This window comes from Papio anubis, chromosome 1, assembly GCF_008728515.1.
Source record: "Papio anubis isolate 15944 chromosome 1, Panubis1.0, whole genome shotgun sequence".
In the NCBI taxonomy this organism is placed as follows: Eukaryota; Metazoa; Chordata; class Mammalia; order Primates; family Cercopithecidae; genus Papio; species Papio anubis.
Window position 1 is genome coordinate 122,555,065 of NC_044976.1, and position 24,675 is coordinate 122,579,739.

The following is a 24,675-nucleotide window of genomic DNA, read 5'->3' on the forward strand; positions in this document are numbered from 1 at the left end:
TAGAAGGCTTGGAAAATATATAATGTATAAAAAATGATTTATAAATACATGAGCCAAAGATAAACATTTTCATATTTCTTTCTAGTCTTTTTATGCATATGTAACAAATATTTGCATAATTGTGATCATACTGATTATAAAATTAAGCACAGTCATTCACTGCATAACAATGTTTGAGCCAGTGATGGATCATGCATTCAACAGTGGTCCCATAAGATTATAATAGAGCTAAAAAATTCCATTTGCCTAGTGACCTTGTAGCTGTCTAGCACAGTACTTTACTCATGTGTTGTGGTGATGCTGGTGTAAACAAACTACTGTGCTGCCAGTTGTATAAAAATAGAGCACATACCAATTATATGTAGTATGCAATACTTGATAATGGTAATAAATGACTATGTTACTGCTTTATGTATTTACTACATTATACTTTTCATCATTATATTAGAGTGTATTCCTTCTACTTATTAAAAAAACAGTAAAACTTAAAAAAAAAAGTTTTTAAAACAGCCTCAGGCAGGTCTTTCAGGAGGTATTCCAGAATAAGGCACTGTTATCATAGGAGATGTGTGTTGCCCCAAAGACCTTTCAGTGGACAAGATGAGGAAGTGAAAGACAGTGATAGTGATGATCCTGACCCTGTGCAGGCATAGGCTAATACATGTGTTTGTGTCTTAGTTTTGTGTGTGTGTGTGTGTCTTAGTTTTTAACAAAAAACTTAAAAAATAAAAAACCAAAAATTTTAAAGATAGAAAAACCTTACAGAAGAAGGATATAAAGAAGGAAAACATTTTCTACAGCTATATAATGTGTGCTTTAAGCTAAGTGCTATTACAAAAGAGTCAAACATTTAAAGAATTTACAAGTTAGGCTGGGTGCGGTGGCTCACACCTGTAATCTCAGCACTTTGGGAGGCCCAGGCGGGCGGATCACGAGGTCAAGAGGTCAAGACTATCCTGGCCAACATGGGGAAACCCCATTTCTACGGAGAAAGAACTAGCCGGGCGTGGTGGCACGTGCCTGTAGTCCCAGCTACTTGGGAGGCTGAGGCAGGAGAATCGCTTGAACCCGGGAGGAGGAGGTTGCAGTGAGCCGAGGTTGCACCAGTGCACTCCAGCCTGGAGACACAGCGAGACTCCATCTCAAAAAAAAAAAAAAAGCAGAGAAAAGAATTTCTAAGGTTATAACATAAATTTATAGTAATCTAAGGTTAATTTATTATTATTATTTTGGTTTTTTGAGACAGGGGCTTCCTCTGTCACCCAGGCTAGAGTGCAGCAGTATAATCTCGGTTCACTGCAACCTCCGCCTCCCGGGTTCAAGTGTTTCTTGTCCCTCAGCCACTCGGGTAGCTGGGATTACAGGCATATCCCACAGTGCCTGGCTAATTTCTGTTTTTTTAGTAGAGATGGGGTTTCACCATGTTGGCCGGGCTGGTCTCAAACTCTTGGCCTCATGTGATTCACCCATCTTGTCCTCCCAAAGTGCTGGGATTATAGGCATTAGCCACTGCATCTGACCAGGTTATTTTATTATTGATAAAAGAAAAACTGTTTTAAACATAGTGTAACCTTAAGTGTACAGTGTTTCTAAAGTCTACAGTAATGTACAGTAATGTCCTAGGCCCTTACATTCACTCACTACTCACTCACTGACTCACCCAAAGCAACTTCCAGTCCTGCAAGTTCCATTCATGGTAAGTGTCCTATCTGTACAGCATTTTAAATCTTTTATACCTTATTTTTACTGCACTTTTTCCATGTTTAGGTACACACATACTTACCATTGTGTTATAATTGCCTACAGTATGCTATTCAGGGTTGTACCGGTAGTAGGAGCCCTCAACTGTACCATACAGCCTAGATGTGTAGTAGACTACACCATCTAGGTTTGTACAAGTACCTTCTATGATGATTGCAGGATGAAATCGTGTAAGGACACATTTCTCAGAATGTATCTTCATCATTAAGTGACATCTGACTGTTTCTATTTTTATCCCATACTCTTTCCTTTTGTTCTTACTCTTTCCTATGTTACTAAATATTTATCAAGAACATGTGTTTATTCATTTACTGATTCTTTTCACCTTTTTATTTGACAAGTAACTGTTCAACTGTACTGTACTGTGGCTTCTCTCTTCTCTCTTCTCCAATCTGCCAGCAGGGCTCTGAGGCCTGAGTCACCTCCAGGAGGATGCTGCAGGGTTTCTAAGACATTGTGCTAAGTACTGGGAATACAGTGGTGAAAATGGTCAGCCCATCTTGCTCTTCCTGTTCTCATGTGGTTTCTTAATGACTCTATGTACTGGCAGGTCCGTAAAGCTTCAAGTATCAGCCATGCTTATAGTCTCTCTAGGAAAAGGGGTCCTAGGCAGTTCTTTCTCCAGGAAGTAGTTATACCTTGTCAACCACATGCATACAGCGAAGCCAGCTCTGCTTCCCTAGTGACAGCTGATGGCACCAGGGACCAGTGCCTAAGCCCGAGCTGCCCAGCAAGGATAGTGTCCTAGCAGGAGGGTAGCCAACTGAATGGCCATTGGAGGAATGAGAGCAGAGGCCCCATCCATGTGATCTCTGAAATGATGAGAAGGCAATGTTCAAATCTTCTACCAGGGTTGAGGTAGGTTCCAATGTACAAAATGCTGGGAGCTGGAGAGATTGATCCACTAATTAGGCAGTACTGGGTATTTTACCACTTCTCCATGTGGCATAGCCACAAAATCCTGTTACCTTGTGGTTCTCAACTTTTTTGGGTTTGTGGCTATGGCACAGAAGGTGGGCTATCTACCAGAAATGTGTGTTCCTCTTTTCATGGTGTAGAGTTTTGGCCGCTCAGCTAGGGATTGTATTCCTACCACCTCATGCCCCTAGGTAGAACTATGTGACTAGCCACCAACACAATGGGACTGGAAGTGATATGTGTCACTTGCAGGCCAAGGCAGTAAAGAGGTGACTTTTCCATATTCTTTCTCTCTACCTGCCAGAACTCCAAGGTTCTAAGGATGGAAGAGTCGTAGTTGGAAAGAGCCTGGGTACCTGAATCACCGTATGGAGGAAAATCACTTGCTGAGCAGCAACATCCTCATTAGACTAGCTATGTGGGTGAGAAAGAACCTTGGAATTTGAGTATTTATTTGCTACAAAATAACCTTAACAAAGTGCTAGGTATTTTTGGCAGCACATTTGAAAGGATTAATTTGCATGTGTAGTAATTACACTATTAAACTGACAACACCTCAGCATAGTGTCATTGTTTGAGTAGAACTACTTGCTGCCCTGGTCACTCTCTTAGATACTCATGAAGCAAAGTTCTCACAGGTCTTAGCAAATGCATAGTGTCATTGTTTCTTGATGTGTATCAAGCTGTGCCCTGTACCACATGGAAGCCTGTGAAAACCCAGCTCAACATTCTGTCTGCCCAGATACCACGTCAACAGCATGAATCATAGTTGTAAAAACTTTACCTACCAATTGCAATGCCTTGGGAAGGAGTCTCAGCACTTCTTCCTGCCTCCTCGGTTGATTTGCAGTAATCTGGTCAAGACATTTTGCTGGCAATCCAAAAAGGAAGACAAATCAACCAACCCAGGTATGGTTGTATTAGTAGCCCCCAAATAGGGAAATACTATAATTTGTTAAACGTTTCCCATATTTTTTGAACACTAACTTTTTACTGTCAAAACTAACTATATGTCAAAGACTACTTTTGAATAAATATATCTGCCGACATGTTTGTTTCCTTATGATATGTTTCTATCAGGAGCTATCTTTATTCATTTATTTATGTGGATTTTAAGGGACAAGTAGGAATAAGCCCCATTCTGTGGGGGCAGGCAGGAGGGAAAGGCATGTGCCTGATGGAGTTGTGAGGTACTATGTCTGTGCCAGGAACTGCCCACAATTCTGCATGAGGAGAGTGCAGCGTCCTTTAGAGCCTTGGATGAGGATGAGTCTTGAGAGAAGGTGTCTTTCCTGGGGTGCCTGAGATATTCTGCTAAGGAGTTTCCTAAGGTGATAGGAGCCGCTGAAGAATGTGAAAAAGGGCATTATTAGCGGCATGGCTCTGGGCAATTGATTTCACCACTATGAACCTGGGTCTCCACCTATCTTCTGGGGTGATGGAAAAGACTGAACCATCTAATGAACATGAAGCCATCCAGCTCAGCAAGCAGCAGGTTCTGGAAGGCTGATCCCTGCCTCCTCTGTGTGATCTCCCACTCTGTGGAGGGGCAGTTGTAAGGAAGCCAAGCAGGGCTCTTCTGTCGCCCAGGGTTTCTAGTGTGTGTGATTCGTGAACGTCTTTGAGCAGACTTCCATCTAGGGGACAGGGAGGACTCCACCGAGGCTGTGCTCGCTGTGCTCACATATCTCTTGGAGCTGCAAAAGCTGAAGGAGTGTAGATTTTTAATTTTTTTTTTAAAACATAGGAGAGCTCTTAGATTGGGGTTGAAAACCACCTGTCTTTTTCTACAGGTGAGCTGCAAATTCTCACAATTATAATCTATCAAATATTTACTGCATACCTGCTAATTTCTGGCATGTTATGGGTCCTGGAGATATGTCAATGACGAAGACAAATTTCTGCACTCACAGGCCTTACATTATAGTGGGAAATGATGCAGGCAACCCCCAAAGGGGAGCTTAGCCCACTGGGTTCTTGGCTTTGGCCAGGAAATTCAAGGGCAAGCCAGAGGTAGAAGAAAACAGCTTTAGTGAAGAGGCAGTGTTACAGCTCCATGACTACTCCTACAGAGCAGGGCTACCCAGTAGCCAGAGAGCAGCAGCTCAGGGCAGTTTTGCAGTCATATTTATATAACCCACTTTTAATTGCATGCAGATTAAGGGGTGGTTTATGCAGAAATTTCTAGGGAAGAGGTAGTAGCTTTTGGGTCATTGAGTCATTGCCATGGAAAGGGGTGGCAACTGCCCGGGTATTGCCATGGCACACTAATGGGTGTGTCTGATTGAAAGCTGCTTTTGCCTAAGCCCTGTTTTAGCGAGTCCTCAATCTGGTCTGGTGTCTGAGCTCTGCCTCTGGCGTCAAGTCCCACCTCCTACCTCAGGAAGGCAAATAAAATAGAAAGAGGGGGAAATGAAACTAATACAAAAATTTGGTAAGTTTGTAATGAGTGGCATCATGGGAAATCAAGAATCTGAGTGAGAGAACTGAAGGGACCCATTTTAGGTAGGAAATCAGGAAAGGCTTCTCTGAGCAGGGGATACATAAACCCAGACTTAGAGATGGAAGAGAAACTAGGATTGCAAATAAAGGAGGGATGGGAGGAAGTGTCCCAAGGGGAGGGAAAAGCCTATGCAAAGGCCCAGAGATGAGGAGAAGCTGGGTCTGTTAGAGGAATTGAAAAACCACCAGTGTGTCTGAAGCAAGGCGGGTGTGACATGGGATGAGGCTGAGAGGGAGTACAGCTGAGCTACAGGGATCTGGTCAACACTTTTTGTTGGTAATGGAAAAAATAAAACAACTATGCCATATAGTGGTTATAAGTGCAGGCTCTGGAGTTTCAGACAGGCTTGGGAGGAAATCACATTTTCTCTGCCCATTAGCTGTGTGATCTTGGACATGTCGTTTTCCAAGGAGGAGATGACTTACTCTGCACCTTCAGTGAAGTGATCTGGCACTGGGGGAGAACTCTGCAAGACATGACCTGCCCATCATGGGCTGTGGTCTGCCAGACTGATAAGGTGTGTTTCTCTTTTCTTCATTAAAACTTGAGAGCAAGTGGTGTTCCAGGAAACTATTCGGATGCTGTGTCAAAGCGAAACAGTTACTGAAGCCACAGATACTCTTTGTTCATTGATGATACTGGAATGTGGCTGGGGAGGGCTCAGACCCACAGAAATTGGACTCTGTGGGGCCCCAGGGACTCAAACTCCTTGTGAAATGCTGGCTGCTTGGTATGAACTGATGCCTCAACAATGTTAGCAGCAGCTAGCTCTGGGGTTTCTGGGCAGTCCTATTGGCTAGAAGCTGGGGAGGCTGCTGTGAGGCTTTCTGGAAATATTTAAAATGGACAATTTACTGGGAAAGGGTGTGTTCTTGCTTTGTAACTAATGCTGTGGGACCCTCTGGTGGCCACAGTGGGAGTAGCTTGGCAGTGGGGTTTGCTTTCTCTTAAGTGGCCCAGGCAGGAAGCCTTGGCTGGAAACCAGAGGATTGAATATGGGACTGGAAAGATTACCCAGTTGGCTTGAGATGGAGGCTGTGATTTAGGTTGACATCCTACCCCATTTTCTCTTGCTTTTGGCAGCATTTCTCTGGGCTTCAGCAGTGAGAAAAGTAATGCTGTGTGTATAATATAACAACAACAACAAAAAAGGTGAAAATAAGATGTTAAGTTGAACTAGTGTCTGGTACCATATGGACCAAAACCTCAGTTTGGGCATGGGATTCCACCAGCTTTTTATTGGTTGACTTTTAAGTGAATTCATTCTAACAGCTTTGAGCACGGATATTCTGAAAGTCAAAGTGCTTAGCTGTTGGAGGTTGTACTGGCTGGTAATTAGTGGGGCATCTGTGAGGTCTTATATCATGTGACCAACGTGTGGTCATATGACCAACGTATGGTCATATGACCAACATGTGGTCATATGATATAAGAACACAAATGGGCCGGACGTGGTGGCTCATGCCTGTAATCCCAGCACTTTTGGAGGCCAAGGCAGGCGGATCACCTGAGGTCAGGAGTTCAAGACCAGCCCGACCAACATAGTGAAACCCTGTCTCTACTAAAAATACAAAATTAGCTTGGTGTCGTGGCGCATGCCTGTAGTCCCAGCTACTTGGGAGGCTGAGGCAGGAGAATCACTTGAACCCAGGAGGTGGAGGTTGCGGTGAGCCAAGATTGCACCACTGCACTCCAACCTGGGTGACAGAGCGAGACTCCATCAAAAACAAAAAACAAAAAACAAATAAAACAAATGTACTCCAAATCTTCTAGTTAAAAATTAACACAATAATTTTATATTCTACAAAGTTCTGTCTCATATGTTATCTTATTTGTTTCTTATTATCACTCCAAGAAATGGTTTAGGTGGATTAGTGCTATGATTATAGTAATAATTTATTGTGGTTGACGTATATTATCTGTAAAGCTGACAAAAGCCCTGTGAAATAGATACCCAGTCTGTTTTCAGATGTGGAAAGGAAGCTCAGAGAGGCTACATCACTTCCCTAAGGGCGTTGATATAGTCCTATTGGAACCCAGATAAGCTTAGCCCCAAAGCCTCCCCTCTTGCCACCACCCCACTCTGCCTTACTCTTGGTAGAACCACAGCGATGACAGCTGCCTGGGAACATAACCACAGTCTGGGCAGGAACATGAGAAGTGTTCACAGCCAGCGCTGAGGGGAGGTAGCGTGTGTGGCCAGTGCTGCACGGGGGACTTCAGAACAGCAGGCTCCCGCTTGCTGGATCCTTAAGAATAACTTCATGGGTGACATAGGATTTGAAGTGAGCTTTGCAGGTTGGGTCAGATTTAATAGGCTTGACTGAGCATATGGGACAGGAGCTGAGAGAAGAGCAGTCCTGAGGGAGGAGTAACACGAGGGAAGATGCCGCAGGGAGTACGCACAGGACACACTAGAGGAACAGCAAGAGTGGCTAGAAAGGGGGATTGGGTGAGGGATGAGGGCTAGATTATTGATGCTTTTGAATTCCAGGCTAAAAACTTAAATGGTAGACACAGTGAAATCATAGAGGGAGGAACCACGGCCAGCTGTGGAGGAGGGAACAGCTGTGATGTGAGAATGGGGTGGAGCTGGGAGAAAACGAGGGCCAGGAGATGAGGGAGGCCTGCCCTGGAATGATAGTGGCGAGGGTGGATGAGAAGGTACAGACTTGAGAGAAAGAATAGGAAGAATCTGCAGGCTGCTGCTACTGAGCTCCACAGGGAGAGGAAGGAGCAGAACTGCCTAGCAGTTTCCAGACCTGGACACCTTGTGCTCTGATACCTGCCAAATGCAGGGAGGAGCACTGGTTTGGGAAGGAAGGTGCAGACTAAGCTGCCAAGCTGCCAAGCTGCTGGTGGGGTTTCTTAGGTGAAAACAACCTGCTTTGTGATTAGTCTTAAATTGTTTGCCCCACCCCTGACATGGTGACCTGCAAGGAAGAGTGTGTAGACGCTGGTTCTCTCAGTTGTCAGTTCATAGATAACTCTTTCCTGAGCAACACTCTATGGCTCCCTGCACAGCTTACAGTCAGGCTGGAACTCTGGCAGGATGCCTGGCTCCAGCATAGTTTTCCCCAGCCAGGCTCAGCCATCTAGTGGTGGGGGCATTAGACTGGGAGTCTGTCATTTGGCTGTAGCTGCTGGGCTGGGTGCTGTGGGGAACGCACAGATGAAGGCAGCACGGTCCTTGTGTTTGAGGAATTCACACTCCAGGCGAGGAGACAAGTCGTGATGGAAGGCAGTGAAAGGAGGCCAGAAGGTAGATGTACCAGCTGGGGACAGATTGTAGAACCAGACAGCCGCTAGGTTTTGGCCAGATTTGATTTCCACCATGAAGCTTCCCCAACCTCACCTACACCGGGGTTGGATGTTGCTCCCTTAGCCTCTCGTGGCCCTTATCATGGAGTAGGGAAATGGCCTATCTGCTCCTTTGTCTCCCTTGATGCCTGTTGGTTCCTTGGGGAGAGATCTCTCTTGGTGTGTTGTGTGTTCTGAGCAGAGTATGCTCACAGTGGATTTTGGCAGGAACCATAAATCAGTAATCAATACAGGATGATAAGAAGAGCGGTCCTGCGGCATCTGAGGAAGGGAAGAGTGCAATGATGGAAATATCCCTATAGCCCACGTCAGCTTGAACATGCTCAGTTTCTCTTTTTTGAAAAACATGACTTAAAATTTATCATCTATTCCAGCAAAGAAATGAGTTTAAATGTTTTAAAACACATTCAAACTTTTTAGCTTAATCTGTTCTTAAACCATAACAGTAAATACATTATCTGTGACGGTTGTAAAGGTCTATTCCTGATAGAAAAGCTTCCTGGTATGAGACACCTGTCCATATTTTTTCTTGTTACTATTTCATGGTGGCAGCTATGGTGAAGTGGAAAGCAGATTAGAGAACTGATTTGAGCTCTGGTTCTCCCATTCATTAGCTTTGTGACCTAAGGCAAGTCACCTAACCTCACTGCACCTATTTCTTCATATTCAAAGTGAATAGGAATATATGTATATATATATAATAACACCTATTTGAGAAACCCATTATATTTTACAAATCCATTTTTTTTGTATACAGATGTTCTGCAGCTTATGATGGGGTTATGTCCAGGTAAACTCATCATAAGTTGAAAGTATCGTAAATTGAAAATTCAGCCCAGAGACTTTTTGGTAAAAGAATCACCAATACTTAAAGTCTGAAACTTTGTGGTTGTGTATTGCTTTTGCAGCATCAGAAAGTCAAAAAGTCTTCATTAAGTTGAACCATTGTAGGTTAGGGATTGTCTGTATTTATTCAGGTGCTTGCTGAGTGCCAACTGTATGCCTGGCACTACCTAAACACTGTGGATACAGAAATAAAGATACAGTCCCTGCCTTTGGGAATCTCAGTCTAACAGGGCAGGCAGACAAATAAAGCAACACTTACTTCTTATTATCATGGCCGGGATGACTCTGATTGTTGCTGGAGTGCAGAACAGAAAGCAGAGATATCTGGACCAGAGTGGGTGTTAGGGAGGCTTCCTGGAGGAGGAGGTACTTAAAGATAATCTTGACGGATAAGTAAGAGCCAGTCAAGGAAGGTGAGGAAAACGAAGTAAGGGAGAAGCCCCTGGAGCAATATAGATGATTTGGAGGTTTGTAGCTGCGTGGGGTGTGTGTTCGGAGGCTGCTGGAGATCAGGACATGGAAACCACAGAGGGCCAGATCACTAAGAGCCTCCAATGCCGAGTATAGACATTTGAGCCTTTTTTTGAGTGTGGTGAGGAGACATCGAAAGTTTAACACTTATATATTTATATTTCTGATTATGAAGTTAATGAGTGTCCACTGAGAGAAAAATGAAAAATACAGAAACATATAAAGAAAAAAAGGATATCCAGAGACAACCATTATGCATATTTTGGTAAATACACTTGATGACATATCTATAGCCCTGTAACTCCATAGCTATAGATATGGCTATGTCTAGATCACCTAATATCTATCTATCTGTATATAGATGTAACTAGACATCCTGGCTACTTAAGGCATAGTCTGAAGTGACATGGTTCACCTGCCAGTATAATGGTTTAAAAGGCTGGCCACTTTTGAAAGCCCCTCATGTCTCTCATTCCTGTATCTTCTAGGATTAAAAATTTATCGGATACAGTTGAATAATTCTTGGTTACCCAGGACCTTGTGGTGGATGTCTTCTTTCACCGAGCATTCATGGGGTGCCTATAAGGTGCCGGGCCCTACTCTGTGATAGGGATCCCATTGTAAGCAAATCTCAGGTCACTGCCCCATGGAGCCCACCTCTGTAGGGATCAAAAGTGGGCAGAGAGATAGGGGCACGGCCAGTTTGTGTCCTTCCCAGGTGCGTGCCTACTGCATCCTGGGGAACTAGAAGCGAGTGCAAGCAGTGAAATGCTGTGAAGCGTGGCATTAGCTGGGCATGGTGGCATGTGCCTGTGGCCCCAGCTCCTTGGGAGGCTGAGGTGGGAGGATCACCTGAGCTTGGGAAGTTGAGGCTGCAGTGAGCCAAGATAGTGCCACTGCACTCCAGCATGGGTGATACGGTGAGACTTCGTCTTAAAAAAAAAAAAAAGGCAATTGGATGACTCCAGACCCAGGGCTGAGGCCCCCACCTGCAGCGGGGCAGCTTCTGAGGCAGATGAGGAGCAGCAGGGAAAGTCGTGGCCTGGTGTTCCCTGTCACAGTACCCCAACTCATTCCTGGGGAAGTCCAAACTTGCCCAAAGGCAAAACTCAATGTCTCTGGCTCCAGCCGATTTTGAATGTGTTTCAGAGGAGTATAGAGGGGTTGGGGAGTCCCCTCTCCACCTATGGTAACAGTATATGGTTTAACATTATTGTGTCTCTGTACTATAATTGGTTAGCACGTGGTTATTTATGGAAAATTCTGGTGGTTTAAGCCCACCCACGATGTTCTAGCCTTCACTCAAGTTTGTTTTCCTTCTCTCCCTTCCCTTTCTTCCCTTCCTTCCTTTCCTTTCTTTCCCTCTGTCTGTCCCTTCCTCCCTTCCCTAACCCTTCCTTTCTTCCCTACCTCCTTTTCTTTCCTTCCCCTTCTCCCTTTCCTTTCTTGCCCACTCTGTAATGAAACCTAAGGTTTTTTTTTTGTTTTTTTTTTTTCTGGCTTCTGATTCTCTCTCAAAATTTACCAGTCTTTAGGCAGGGACACTGCTTGTGTCTTTAGGCAGGCAGGGAGCTCATCCTATAGCCCTCAGCTCCTCCCAGCCTCCTTCTTCTTTGATCTCTGGGCATCACTGGGGCAGCTGCTGAGTCTCAGGGGTTCCTAGTCTTCACCGAGTTCTGCCCTGAGATGGTTTCTCCCTGTCCTTACCAGAAGCCTGTGCTGTCTGGAGCACTGAGGCTGTCTCGAGCTAACTGATCTGCTCTCTGGATTCCAGGGACACCCACGGGGCCAGAGGTTGAAGGCACGGGTGTTGATATCTCCAACTGTTCTGACTCCAGGTTGGTGCACTTCAACGCCCAGTATTAACCACGCAATAACAGGATGCCGCCAAAATTTTGATTTGGGGCTGTTGCATCCTAACTTTAATAAAATTTAATAGATATTATTTTATAGAGTAGTTCTAGGTTTACAGATAAATTGAGCAGATAGTATAGAGAATTCCCCTATTCTCCCTTGTCCCCTAGCACACAATTTCCTCTATCATCAGTATTGTGCATTAGTGTGATACATTTTTACAATGATTAATCAATAGTGATACATTATTATTAACTAAACTCCATAGTTTATATTAGGGTTCATTCTTTGAGTTTTACGGTTCTATGGGTTTTGACAATTACCTAATGTCATGAATCCCGAGTACAGTATCACACAGAATAGTTTCACTGCTGAAAACCTCCTTGTATTCAACTCAATTCATCCCTCCTCCACCCTTGGCAATCACTAATCATTTTACTATCTCTACCTTTTTGACTTTCCTGGAATGTCCTAGTGTTCGAATCATACAGTGTATAGAGTTTTTAGACTAGTTTCTTCCTAGCATTATGTATTTAAAGTTCCTCCATGTTTTTTCATGGCTTGATAGCTCATTTCTTTTTATCACTGAATAATATTCTATTGTATAGATAGATATACCACAGTTTGTTTAGCCATTCACTTAGTGAAGGACATTTTGGTTACTTCCAGTTTTTGACAAGTATGAGTAAAACTGTTTTAAATACTTGGATGCGAGTTTTTGAGTAAACAAACATGTTTTCACATGACTTCGGTAAATACCTAAAACTGCCATTGCTGGATTGTATGGCAAGACCATGTTTAGCTTTGTAAAAAAAACCTGTCAAACTGTTTTCCAAAGTGACTACCATTTTGCATTTCCACTAGCAATGAATGAGAGTTCCTGTTGCTCTGCATCTTTGACAGCCTTTGGTATGGTCCCTTCTTTGGATTTTAGCCATTCTATTAGGTGTATAGTAGTATCTCATTGTTTTAATACGTAATTTCCTAGTAACAAATGATTTTGAGCATCTTTTTCATATGCTTATTTGCCATTCATACATCTTTTCCAGTGAAGTGTCCAGATCTTTTGCCTATTTTAAAATTGGGTTGTTTGCTTTTTTATGATTGAGTTTTAAGAGTTCTTTATCTATTTTGGACACCAGTCTTTCATCAAATATGTATTTTACAAATATTTTTACTATAAATTGTTTATCATTCTCCTAACAGTGTCTTTCACAAAGCAGAAGCTTTTAATTTTAATGAAGTTCAACTTATCAATTTTTTGTTTCCTGGATTGTGCTTTTGGCATTGTATCTAAGAAGTCATCACCAAACCCAAAGTCACCTAGATTTTCCCCTATGTTATTGTCTAGGAATTTTACAGTTTTTTTTTTTCTTTTTTGAGACAGAGTCTTGCTCTGTCACCCAGGCTGGAGTGCAGTGGTGAGATCTCGGCTCACTGCAACCTCTGCCTCCTGGGTTCAAGCAGTTTTCCTGCCTCAGCCTCCTGAGTAACTAGTATTACAGGCATGCACCAACATGCCCAGCTAATTTTTGTATTTTTAGTAGAGACGGGGTTTCACCATGTTGGCCAGGCTAATCTTGAACTCCTGATCTCGTGATCTGCCCGCCTTGGACTCCCAAAGTGCTGGGATTACAAGCATTAGCCACCGTGCCTGGCCCGAGTCTTACAGTTTTGCACCTTACATTCAGGTGTAAGATCCATTTTGTGAAAGGTGTAAAATCTGTGCCTAGATTTATTTATTTTTCTCATGTGGATGTCTAGTCATTCTAGCACCATTTGTTGAAAAGACTATCCCTGCCCTGTTAAATGGCCTTTGTGCCTTTCTCAAAGATCAGTTGACTATTTATGTAGGTCTATTTCTGAACTTTGTATTCTTTTCCAGTGACCTATTTGTCTGTTTTTTCTTTCTTCACCAATTCCACACAGTTGTGGTTACTCTAGCTTTATAATTAGTACTGAAGTTGGCAGTGTCAGTTCTCTGGGGATTTTTCTGATCTTTACTATGAGAACCTGGTGGGGCTCCTGGTGGTAAAACTTAGAAAAGTGTGAGATCCCCCTAAGTCTGGGACCCAGGGAGTTTTTAATGCTCAAGTCAGGCCACCCTCAGCTTCTAGTAATCTGTTAGTACCATTTATGTGCTCTTCCCAGTTGCTGGCTTCAGCATCTTCTCTTCCTGCTAACCTCTGATTCCCTGTATTTGCCTGTCTTTTTAGTTTTCAGGGTGGCAATTTGCCCTGTGACCTCTCCTCTAGTCCCTCTAAGAAGGGTTGATAATTTTCAGTTTGTTCAGCTTTTTTCTTATTGTGAGGACAAATGGTGACTTCCTAACTCTTTACATGTTGGAGTAGAAACCGGAAATTTCATTTAAAAAAGTACTTGTAATAAAAGTCACTAATTGTAAATGTAGAATTTAATCATTTAAGTAGATATATAGAATTTTGCAGCCATCACCTCAATCCCCTCTTAGAATACATTTCTTACCTTCCCAAATTCCCCCAGAGCCTCTTTGTAGTCATTTTCTAATCCCTGGTCACCATGACGGAGCCTGAACAAAATAAAAATTTGGAAAACAGACAACATTAAATTTAAACTTTTATTAGATTGGAATTTTATATAATGGACCATTGTCTTACTTTGTGGCAACTAGAAGAGATATTGTATTCTAAGGACTTTCTTTGGGGGAACTTAATAGTAGTCCTGTTTATTGCTCTCCTTGAATGGTTTCATTCGTGCTGGTGACTGATAGTTGCTCTCATACCTTATCTGGTGAGCACAAGTGAAGGAGCTAAAAAAAAAATCTTCTATTAGAAATGTAGATGATGAATTTACAGATAATGTTATGTGGAGGTAAGTTTTTTTTTTTTTTTTTTTTTTGAGACAGAGTTTTGCTCTTGTTGCCCAGGCTGGAGTGCAATGGCGCGATCTTTGCTCACCGCAACCTCCGCCTCCCAGATTCAAGCGATTCTCCTGCTTCAGCCTCCGGAATAGCTGGGATTGCAGGCATGCACCACCAAGACCCGTTAATTTTGTATTTTTAGTAGAGATGGGGTTTCTACGTGTTGGTCCGGCTGGTCTTGAACTCCCAACCTCAGGTGATCCACCTACCTCAGCCTTCCAAAGTGCTGGGATTACAGGCATAAGCCACCATGCCCGGCCAGGAATTAAGTATTTTACCATCTTTTTTCTTTCAGAAATTTGGTTGGTAACATTGAAGAGACACTACTCACCTGCCTGAAATGCCCTTCATTATCTTTTCAGGTTGCAAGGGCTCTGGAACAGCCCTTACAGTACTCACATAAAGGTGAGTATAACATTTCACTGTAGTCCTGTACTTTTTTACTTTTTTGTGCTTACAAGGATTAGCATAAGTCTGTGAAAATATAAAATCAAGAGTAGAAGCCAGGCACGGTGACTCATGCCTGTAATCCCAGCACTTTGGGAGGCTGAGGCAGGTGGATCACGAGGTCAGGAGTTCAAGACCAGCCTGGCAAAGATGATAAAACCCCATCTCTACTAAAAATACAAAAAATTAAATGGGTGTGGTAGTGGATGCCTGTAATCTCAGCTACTCGGGAGACTGAGGCAGAGAATTGCTTGAGCCAGGGAGGCAGAAGTTGCAGTAAGCTGGGTTTGTGCCATTGCACTCCAGCCTGGGCGACAGAGTGAGACTCTGTCTCAAAGAAAAAAAGATTAGAGATATGCATCTGTAACTAGTTTTCTGTTGCTGCCTATTAACACATTATAACAAGTTAGTGGTTTGAAACCACAGAAATCAGGAATGAAATGATTGGGTTCTCTGATCAGGGTCTTAGGAGACTGAAATCCAGTTATGGGCTGACTGTGCTGTCATCTAGAGCTCAGGCTACTCTTCCAAGTTCACTACAGATGTATTGGTAGAATTCATCTTCTTGTGGGTGGAGGACTGAGATCCCTTCTTCTGTGCTGGCTCTCAGCCAGGAGACACCCTGACTCCAGAGGCCACCGGCATTCTTTCTCACTTGGTCTTTCCCACCTTCCAACCAACAACAGCTCGTGGAATTCTTCTCAAGCTCCTGTCCTCTGACTTTATCTTCTCCTACCCACTAGAGAAAGCTCTGGCACTTACGGAGTGATGTGATTAGATCTGGCCTACTCAGGAAAGCTCAGCCTTTGTATTAGTATGTTCTTGCAATGCTATAATTAACTACCTGAGACTGGGTAATTTATAAAGAAAAGAGGTTTAATTGGCTCATGGTTCTGTGGACTGTACAGGCTTCTGCTTCTGGGGAGGCCTCAGGAAACTTACAATCATGGTGGAAGGTGAAGCAGGCATGGTCTTCACATGGCTGGCAGGAGAGAGAGAGAGAGAGAAGGGGGAAGTGCTACACACTTAACCAGAACTCATGGAAACTCTATCATGAGACACCACTTGGGGGGTGGTGCTAAACCATTAGAAACCACCCTCATGACCCAATAACCTCCTGCCAGGCCCCACCTCTAACAGTCAGGATCACAATTCAACATGAGATTTGGGTGGGTTCACAGAGCCAAACCATATCACTCTTTAAAGTCATATAACTGCCATGTAACAACATAATCACAGGAATGATGTCTCATCACTGTAACAGGTTCCAGAGATAAGGGTACAGCATGTTTGGAGACCATTTTAGAAATTCTGCCTATCACAGTTCAACTTCTCGTCCCCAGACATTCACGTTTCTCCCAGATGCAAAATACGTTTACCCTCTTACCTAAGGTTCCCAAGTCTCATGTCATTAATGCATTAGTTCAAAGTGAAAAATGTCATGTAGATCTAATCTGATCAAAAGTTTAAAATCTCATCTAAGTCATCTACACCAAGCGTGAATGAGGCTTCTGTCCATTAAGTACAGATTTTTTTTTTTTTTTTTTTGAGGGAGTTGTTGCCCATGCTGTGCAGCACTCTTGCCCATGCTGTGCGGTGGCACAACCGTGGCTTACTGCAACCTCCACTTCCTGGGTTCAAGCAATTCTCCTGCTTTCGCCTCCCGAGAAGCTCGGATTACAGGCATGTGCCACTACACCCAGCTAATCTTTTTTTGTATTTTTAGCAGACATGGGGTTTTGCCCTGTTGGCCAGGATGGTCTCGAACTCCTGACCTCAGGAGATCCATCCGCCTTGGCCTTCCAAAGTGCTAGGATTACAGGTGTGAGCCACTGCACCTGGCCCAAGTACAAATCCTTGACATAATTCCCTTACCTCTGCTGACCTGTGAAACTGAACAAAGCTTATCTGCCCTCAACGTGCAATGGTGGGACAGTCATAGAATAACAACACTAGTGATTCTTGTTCAAAAAGAGGGAAAGTGGAAGGAACAAAGTCACTGATCCAAAATCATTTTGAAATGGGGCTAAGCAAAATCCAGCAGGAATTTGTTGATTAGGATCCACAGCCTGGAACTAACCCTCTGTGTGTGACATGGGGCTTTGCCTCCGGGCTCTGCATTTCAATCTTTATTCAAATCATTTTATTTTCCTTCTTCTGGCACTCCTTTGGTTCTTCACCTTTCTCCTTATGGCAGCATCCTCCCCTTAATCCCTGGCGCATCTTCCCTAGCAGAATTGGTCAGATATTGCCCATGTCATGGTCCTGACCATCTCCATGAGGGGCTGTCCTTGTAACCCCCTGCTCCTCTGGGACTCTCTTCGCTGACCTGACCTCTCTCGGTCATGATTGCTTTCAGCTGATCTGGCTGGCTTAGAAGAAAACCTAGGACTGTAGGGTCCCAGAACCAATCTCTGCCCTTCAAGAGAGGAAGAAAGTAACAGGGGTCTTCATCGAGAAATGACCCACATGAGGGCCTGGACTCTCCAGCAGTTACAGCAGAGGAAAGTTTCTGAAAAAGAATGGAGGGGCTGAGATCCCAGGCCAGGAAAGCAGGTTGTGTCAAGCACTATTTAATCCTTATGTGCTCCCTGCCCCAATCTACCAGCCAGCGAAAGACAACTGACTAAGTATAAGTACTAGGACTACAGAACCGTGATAAAGGGTTTGTCCAAGGAAATGCCCTTTTACTATTTTTGTTTTCACAGTGGAAATTGCTATTTTTGATCCAAAGTTTTCTGAAATGCAGCAGTGAGTTCCTGGAGGGTGAGTTAGGTGCTTTGGACAGGGAGGCTGAGGCCAGGGCTTGTTGGTCGATCTGCTGCCACCATGCGGTGACGGAGCCTGGGAGAGTCTTAGTCTTTCTTGACTTCACTTTCCTTGTCAGTAAAGTAGGGGCTTATTGTTCCTCTCTGAGGTCCCTTCCTGCTGTGTTTTCTCTGAGTTTCTGAGGAGCAGAGATGGTTTTTAATGCTGCCCAGGACCTGAAGCTGAGACCTGACTCTGTGTCTCCTGCAGGAGCCTGAGCTGAGTCCACACCCTGGAAGCCCAGAATTGAGGGAACAGATGGAAGAAAGAAAGTCAGCAGGTTTAGGGGAAGAGAATAACCACAAGCCATTGGTAAATGAAAACCAAAGAAGGGGAGAATAAGGACAAATTGGGTCAGAGGCTTCAGGGGAAATGGGCAATGCCCACCATCATCCAGGCTCTCAGGGAGCAGCGTGAGCTGAGCAGTGGGACTGAGAGAGAAACTTACTCTCTTGACTCAGAGCTGGTTTATAGTGAAGGGCAGCAGCAACTTCAAGACGGGGAGGATGCCACCATGAGCCCCCGCCCCAGACCCAGGAGCCTTGAGCCTGGGGCTGCCGTAGCAGTGGATGCTCTTCAGGTCAGTGTGGGTTAGAGAGAATAACCATGCTGGGAGAAGGGTTGGAGACATCCATTCTTACATTAAACAGCTCCGCCCTAGGTCAGGTGCCAGAGTAAGTGTCCCTTGCTTGTATATGAATCACTGATACTAATAATATTCTTCTGTCCTTACAGTTGAGGGAGGTTTCTCATAAATATTTACTGGGTATTTAATTTTCTTTATACTGTGCTAAGTACTTGGGAGTCAGATATTTAATGTCTCCCCAGAGGATCTCAAGCCAGTGAGTGGGAGAACACAAGCAGATCATTTCAACAAAATATGGTAGTTCTACCAAACTGAGGTGTTGTAGCAGCCCAGAGGATGGGAGGGTATGCCAAAGGGCATTGCTCCTAATGACAGGGGGAACCATAAGAGAAAATTTTCAGGACAGACCAGTCTTTCTCTAAGCTTCCACAGGGGATGATCCTGGGGCATGGATGGTGTAAAGCAGGTGCCTCTCCAGGGAAGGGGATTTGCAGCATCTTGAGAGAAAGAGCATCCCTTACAAGACATTTGGGACAGAAAATGTAGGTGAGAGGATTGGAGGTTTGCAATCACTTTTATTCAATCATTGATGAACACTGCTGAGAGGCCCCTCCATGCTGGGCCCTTAGCTAAGAACTGTGAACAGAGAGATGAGTAAAATGGGATCCCAGCTTTCATAGAATTCTCAGTCTAGTGACCAGTGAGTCATGAGAAGTGTAGTGATGGTGGGTTCATTGGAACCAGTGGCCCATGCCACATGAGATGACCTCAGTGGATGGCCTGGTTCCCCTTCTGGTGGTTTCCACCAGCTGGATGACCTGTCCTGGGCCAGTGATCCTGGACTTCAGCCATATTTCAGCATCTCAAGGTATAGTATGCCAACACCTCAGCTCCATATGGAGTCAAAGCAGTTAACACAGCTAAGGTATTCAGAGGACACTAATGATATCAGTAGCTACTGACTACTTCCTGGCCAGCTGGGGAAATAAAGAAGTAAGTTTAATAAGTCTTCTAAATTTGTCCTTGCCATTATGATAAACAACTTTATCTTGATAATTAATTATATTATGGCAAATTAATTATAACTTGCCATGATGATAAATACCTTTATCCTGAGTACAGCAGAGACACAAGCCCTTCAGGACACATGCCTGAGGCAGTGACAGTCTGACTTTGAAACAGTGGAAGACCTAGTTTCAAATTCAAGTACGCTTTGAGTAGAAATTAACTTTACCTCTTTCGCATGGCAATGGGGCCAATCTTCCTTAAGCTGATCCTTACAAGAAAAGGAATCTGCTAAGATTCTGCTAAGAATTCAGACTTCAGCAGACATGGGTAAATAAGGAAGTCTTATAAATCTATTCTAGCCTCCTAGCAAGAAACCAGGAAGTTAGCAAGTTCATTCATGTTCAGGACAGTTGTGTTCACTAGATGAGAGGCACTGAGACATGAAGAACGGACTGCCTATTAAACGAGAAAGCATTCCTTCCTGTCCTAGGACATCGCTGCCAACTCCAGGAAGTGGGAACACAGCTGCCTGCTCTACAGTATGGGTTGCCTTTGTGTCTGGACTGTGTCTGACGTCCTGATCCCTGTGCCCATTTCAGGCAGCCTTGGGAGGAGCCCGAATCACTGATGGAATTGGACAGTTCGTGGAAATGGTTCAGCAGAACAAAGGTAAGTGCAGGGGCACAACCAGGTCATACCAAGAGACAATGAGTGGCACTGATGAGGACAAACAAACATAAAATCAAAAGTTTGTGCTTCGACTTCAAAAACTCAAACCAATAATTTGCTCTTATAAATAATAACAAGTATTTTTCTATTTACATGAGAATTTAATCTCAAAACAGAAATCACAAAAATATTAAGTCCAGGGCATAAAACCTAAACCGTAGCTTATATTTATTCTTTCTAAATAGAGCAAACAGTAAAATCTTCTTCATAAAACATACATTGTGATTATAAAAAGGCAAAAGTCTTAGTGAGAATCACTGGTATTCCATAGAAGAGTGAATTAAACACAGCCAAGGGAAGACCCAGGTCTCATACTTCTATTGTATATTCCAAAGTTCCAGGGAAATTCCAGGTGAGAGAGGTTATTTCCCATACTGTTAAAGCAAGGTTGCAGACGCTTCTGAATTTTGGTCCCAGTACTCTAGGAGGGCACATCTCTGACTTGGAAAATAATACGGGAATGTATATTCTTCCCGTGACTCATTCTGGTCATTCTTCCAGCATCACAAAAACCAAAAAAATGGAAATATGGCCAAATACATGATTTGCTATCCCTCTTCTTCAGCTTTCTTGGCTGATTCTTATGGATAATAGCATTACCTTAAGGATTATGATGAAGATATGATGTCCAAATATGTGCAGTTTTGAGCAAAATGCCTGGTACGAATTGGTCAATGAATAATTACTGAATAATTATATGAATATTTACTGAATTTATGTATCCCATGAATAATTACTGAATAATTGTTGTGATTGCTTTTATTGGCAGTGCTCAAAATTCATCCCTGTGTGACCTCAAGTAAGCCACGTAACTTTGTGAACCTGCAGTTTCATTATTTTTTAAATGAAAAAACTTGACAGATTTTCATTCTGCCACAGAATGTCAGGTCTCCCAGACACCAGAAAATACATTGACTTAAAGCCTTTGATAGATCTCAAAGCAGTATCCTTACACAGTGTAGTCGGAGGATGGTGGGGGCTGCAGAGAGGGATGCTTTCAAATGGGATTGATCCAGTCCTCCTTCCTTCACTTCCACATGAATGCTGGGCAGCCCAGGGTCACACCCACTGCACCTTCAACTCAGGCTAGTCCAGCAGCCAAACTGAGGAGACCTGGGCTACAGAACAGTCTCCCAAGTTCCAGGCTCACAAAACCTAGGTGGGGATGAAAGCTGAGAAAGTGGTTCAGGGGACTACTCTTTCCTACTCATTCCTCTCACCTCAAACTCACCTACTGCACAGCAACACTGAGGATCATCAACTACCAACTACTATCACCAAGACCATGACCTTGATATTGCCATGTTCTGTTAGTGGAATGCAACCACACATCGGTGGTGTTAGTCCAACTCAGAAAAATATATATCAAGCAGTATTCCATAAGAACTGCTCATGGCCCTGTTGTTTTCAATATATGGGCAAACTGAATGAAAACAACAAAATAGTATCAGGTTTGCAAGACTTCCCAAGATAGATGGTCACATGTGTTTTCAGGAGATCCCTGTATAAATGCTTTTGATCACTTGATACCTTGAAAAGAGCTCTCGTGGGCCCAGAATGACATCCATAAGTGACAGGTATGAAATGTAGTGTTCAGTCACATTAAAAAACAAATCATCCCACACAGAGGAAGAGCTTTGGACATAGGAATGTCAAACTGGTCTTAAATGTAATGAAAAGCCAAGATGGTGCCCCAGTAAGAAAAAAGAAATCAACAATGGGATGCAGCAAGAAGAATACTGAGACAGGAAATAAAACATTTTAAAAAAGTGAATTATTCATTCACTTTCTAGTGAATACAGAAAAAACTGCAGAAGACCCACAGGATATCATGGCAGTCTAAAAGTTTGATATCTTACACTGTGGAAAAGCCTTAAATTCTATTTTAACATAAGAGAAGGTGGAGTGAGTGACTTCATGACTACCATGTAGAAAATATAATCTGTTGGGAAACTATTTCTGCCTTATGATTTTATACACACAAGAGATGAACAATGAGGAATATGCTTAGATGTACTGGGAAAGAGATGGGTCTGTGGCATTGTCACAAGGGTACACATATACTGAGAGTGAATGCTGAAGGATTGATCCCCATCGGTGGTGACCTCAGGTGAGACCATGGCGCCTGTGTTTCAGCAAAGCCTGGGCAATTGGAACACAGGGCTCCTAAGATTCCATGACACCCCCACCTTCTAATTCTGTTATTGCAACTGCAGACCGTTACCTGGCACGCTGGCTGCTACCTCCCTCACTCTTGTCAGAGTCTGAGCTACAGGCAGTGCCTTCAGCTCTGAGCTCATCAAACCTTGTTTTTGCAGTTAAGGACTCTAAAGTGCTGTGGGGAGTGATCACGTTTTTCTCAACAGTAAGTTAAGAAGTTCAGTTACTGACATCTCTCAGTCCTGATTATACCTATTTGATTTCACCAGTTTTTAACCCATCATGTGTTTGCGTTTCTTCTCCCCAGTCCCTGGCTCCACCTCTTCTGCCACAAACGTCAGCATGGTGGTATCTGCTGGCCCTTGGTCCAGTGAGAAGGCAGAGATGAACATTCTAGAAATCAACGAGAAATTGCGACCCCAGCTGGCAGAGAAGAAACAGCAGTTCAAAAACATCAAAGAGAAATTTCTTGTAACTCAAGTGGCCTGCTTCCTGGCCAGCCGGCAGAACAAATACAGTAAGATCTATAGGCTCACCATCACGAAAGTGATGAATGACGTCCTGTCTTCTCTCTGAGAAACTAAATGCTCTCTCTATCAAAAATAATTTCTTCCTTCCCGTACTTCTAGGAAAACAGAAATGGGAATTTTAACATTTTGTTAAGGTTGGAAGACAGAGGTACCAAATTATTTAGCAACTTTCCATGTTTGCAGTCAGGTGGCGGTGAGACTAGAGTTCAAATCCCAGTTATTGATTTCTGACACCTGTACAGCACCACCTGTTTTCTCAGCAAGAGGCTAAATCATGTTACTAGAATCCTCTCTGTACCATAAAAGATTCTGCAGACAAGTAGCATCTAGTCTGTTGGTCTAAATGTCTGGGACTCATGAACTTCCATTCAGTTCAAGTCTCTGTTGAGGCCCAATAGGCAAAGCTCTGTTCTGGGGACCCTGGGGGAAACGTGGTGTTAGTACACAGTACCCCTGCTGAGGAGCTTAAAGAGAACTCTGCTCCTAATGGAACCTGTGGTATCTATAAGTGACAGCATCAAGAGGCGGGAGTACCCTGGTAAGAGGGAAGTCCTGCTTCCTGGGGCACTGGCTCTTGTTCCTACAGAGGAAGAAAGATGGCACCCAAGACTCTGTGAAGGTAGCAGTGTGTAGAGCAGGGACCCTGGGCCAGTGTCCTGGGCTCCATCCAAGTTGCTTGTCTTCTCTGTTCCTCAGCTTCTTCATCCATCCATAGGGTACTATAATAATACCTACCTCTATAAGTTGCTGCAATTATTTATGACCTGTTTCTTGTAAACCTCCTGGAACAGTTGTTGGCACAGAGTAAGCACTATTAGTTCTTCATTCTACTGTTTCTAACTTAACAGAAACTTGGTTAGTATTTGGGCATATTTCCTTCATGACTTTATGGTCTTATGCTTCATATTTTATCCAATTTATCCAGATAGTATTTTAAAAATCTTTGACATAGTTGTGCTTCATGGCCCAGTGCAGTGTTTACAGGAGAGGCTGAAGGCTTGGGAAAGTGGCCCAGGATTCAGAGTCAGACCTCAGGGGCTGTGAATTCTGACTCCACTTCATTGTGGCTGAATCATCTTGTCAACTTAGTTGGTGTGCCCTTGAGTTTCTCTCTCTTCATCTCTAAATTTTGGAGGATCAGATGCCAGAAAGTCGGGAGACTGAAGAGTAAAGATGTGGAAATCCCTGCCTAGAGCCGGGTACTGGGGACAGTTTTGTCCTTGGGATGGACCTGCCTCCTGCCTTGTAGGCAGTGACCACAGCAGCATGTCCAGCCTTCCACTGAGGCAGGCGTGTCTGTCTTTTCTCAGAGTATGAAGAATGCAAAGACCTCATACAATCTATGCTGAGGGATGAGCTGCAGGTCATGGAGGAGAAGCTTGTAGAGCAGCTTGGGCAAGCTGAGGAGCTCAGGTGAGGGGGGCCCGTGGGGGCAGGCAGGTGGGCAGGTGTGTAAATCTCTGAAGTACAGCAGCTCGGCGGGGAGAAGTAAGAGCTAAGCTGGGCCAGAGGAAGGGCAGGAATTGCCATGGCAGGCTCACGACACACAAATATTTATCAGAGAACAGGATAATAATAAGTTATGGGTTGCAGTTTTTTCTCAGAACCTTGTTTTCTCTTTTTCAAACAAGTAACTGTTGAGGTGAAACTTGAATAACACGAAATTAACCAAAGGAGTGGAACAACCCAGCAGCATTCAGTATACTCAAAATGGTGTGCCATCACCACCCCACTTACCCTTAGTCACAATTACCTCCTGACTGACTGCGGCGTCTCATTCTTTCACTCAATCAATGTTGCCTTCTCGACCCTGTCATTCTTTTCTTCTTTTGTC

At 43.7% G+C, this 24,675-nt stretch overlaps 1 protein-coding gene across 2 annotated transcripts in view; it reads left to right on the top strand.

The window, feature by feature from the left end:
* LOC101018512 (putative neuroblastoma breakpoint family member 7) overlaps nucleotides 1-24,675 on the top strand; it is an 80,428-nt gene that overhangs the window by 39,903 nt on the left and 15,850 nt on the right. Inside the window, exons 2-4 of one of the 2 annotated variants that reach the window (XM_031652795.1) lie at nucleotides 20,022-22,516; nucleotides 22,619-22,828; nucleotides 24,152-24,254. In XM_031652795.1, the coding sequence (XP_031508655.1) occupies nucleotides 22,654-22,828; nucleotides 24,152-24,254 (278 nt within the window). In that variant the 5' untranslated portion in view covers nucleotides 20,022-22,516; nucleotides 22,619-22,653. The other variant, XM_031652792.1, reaches the window with a different exon arrangement.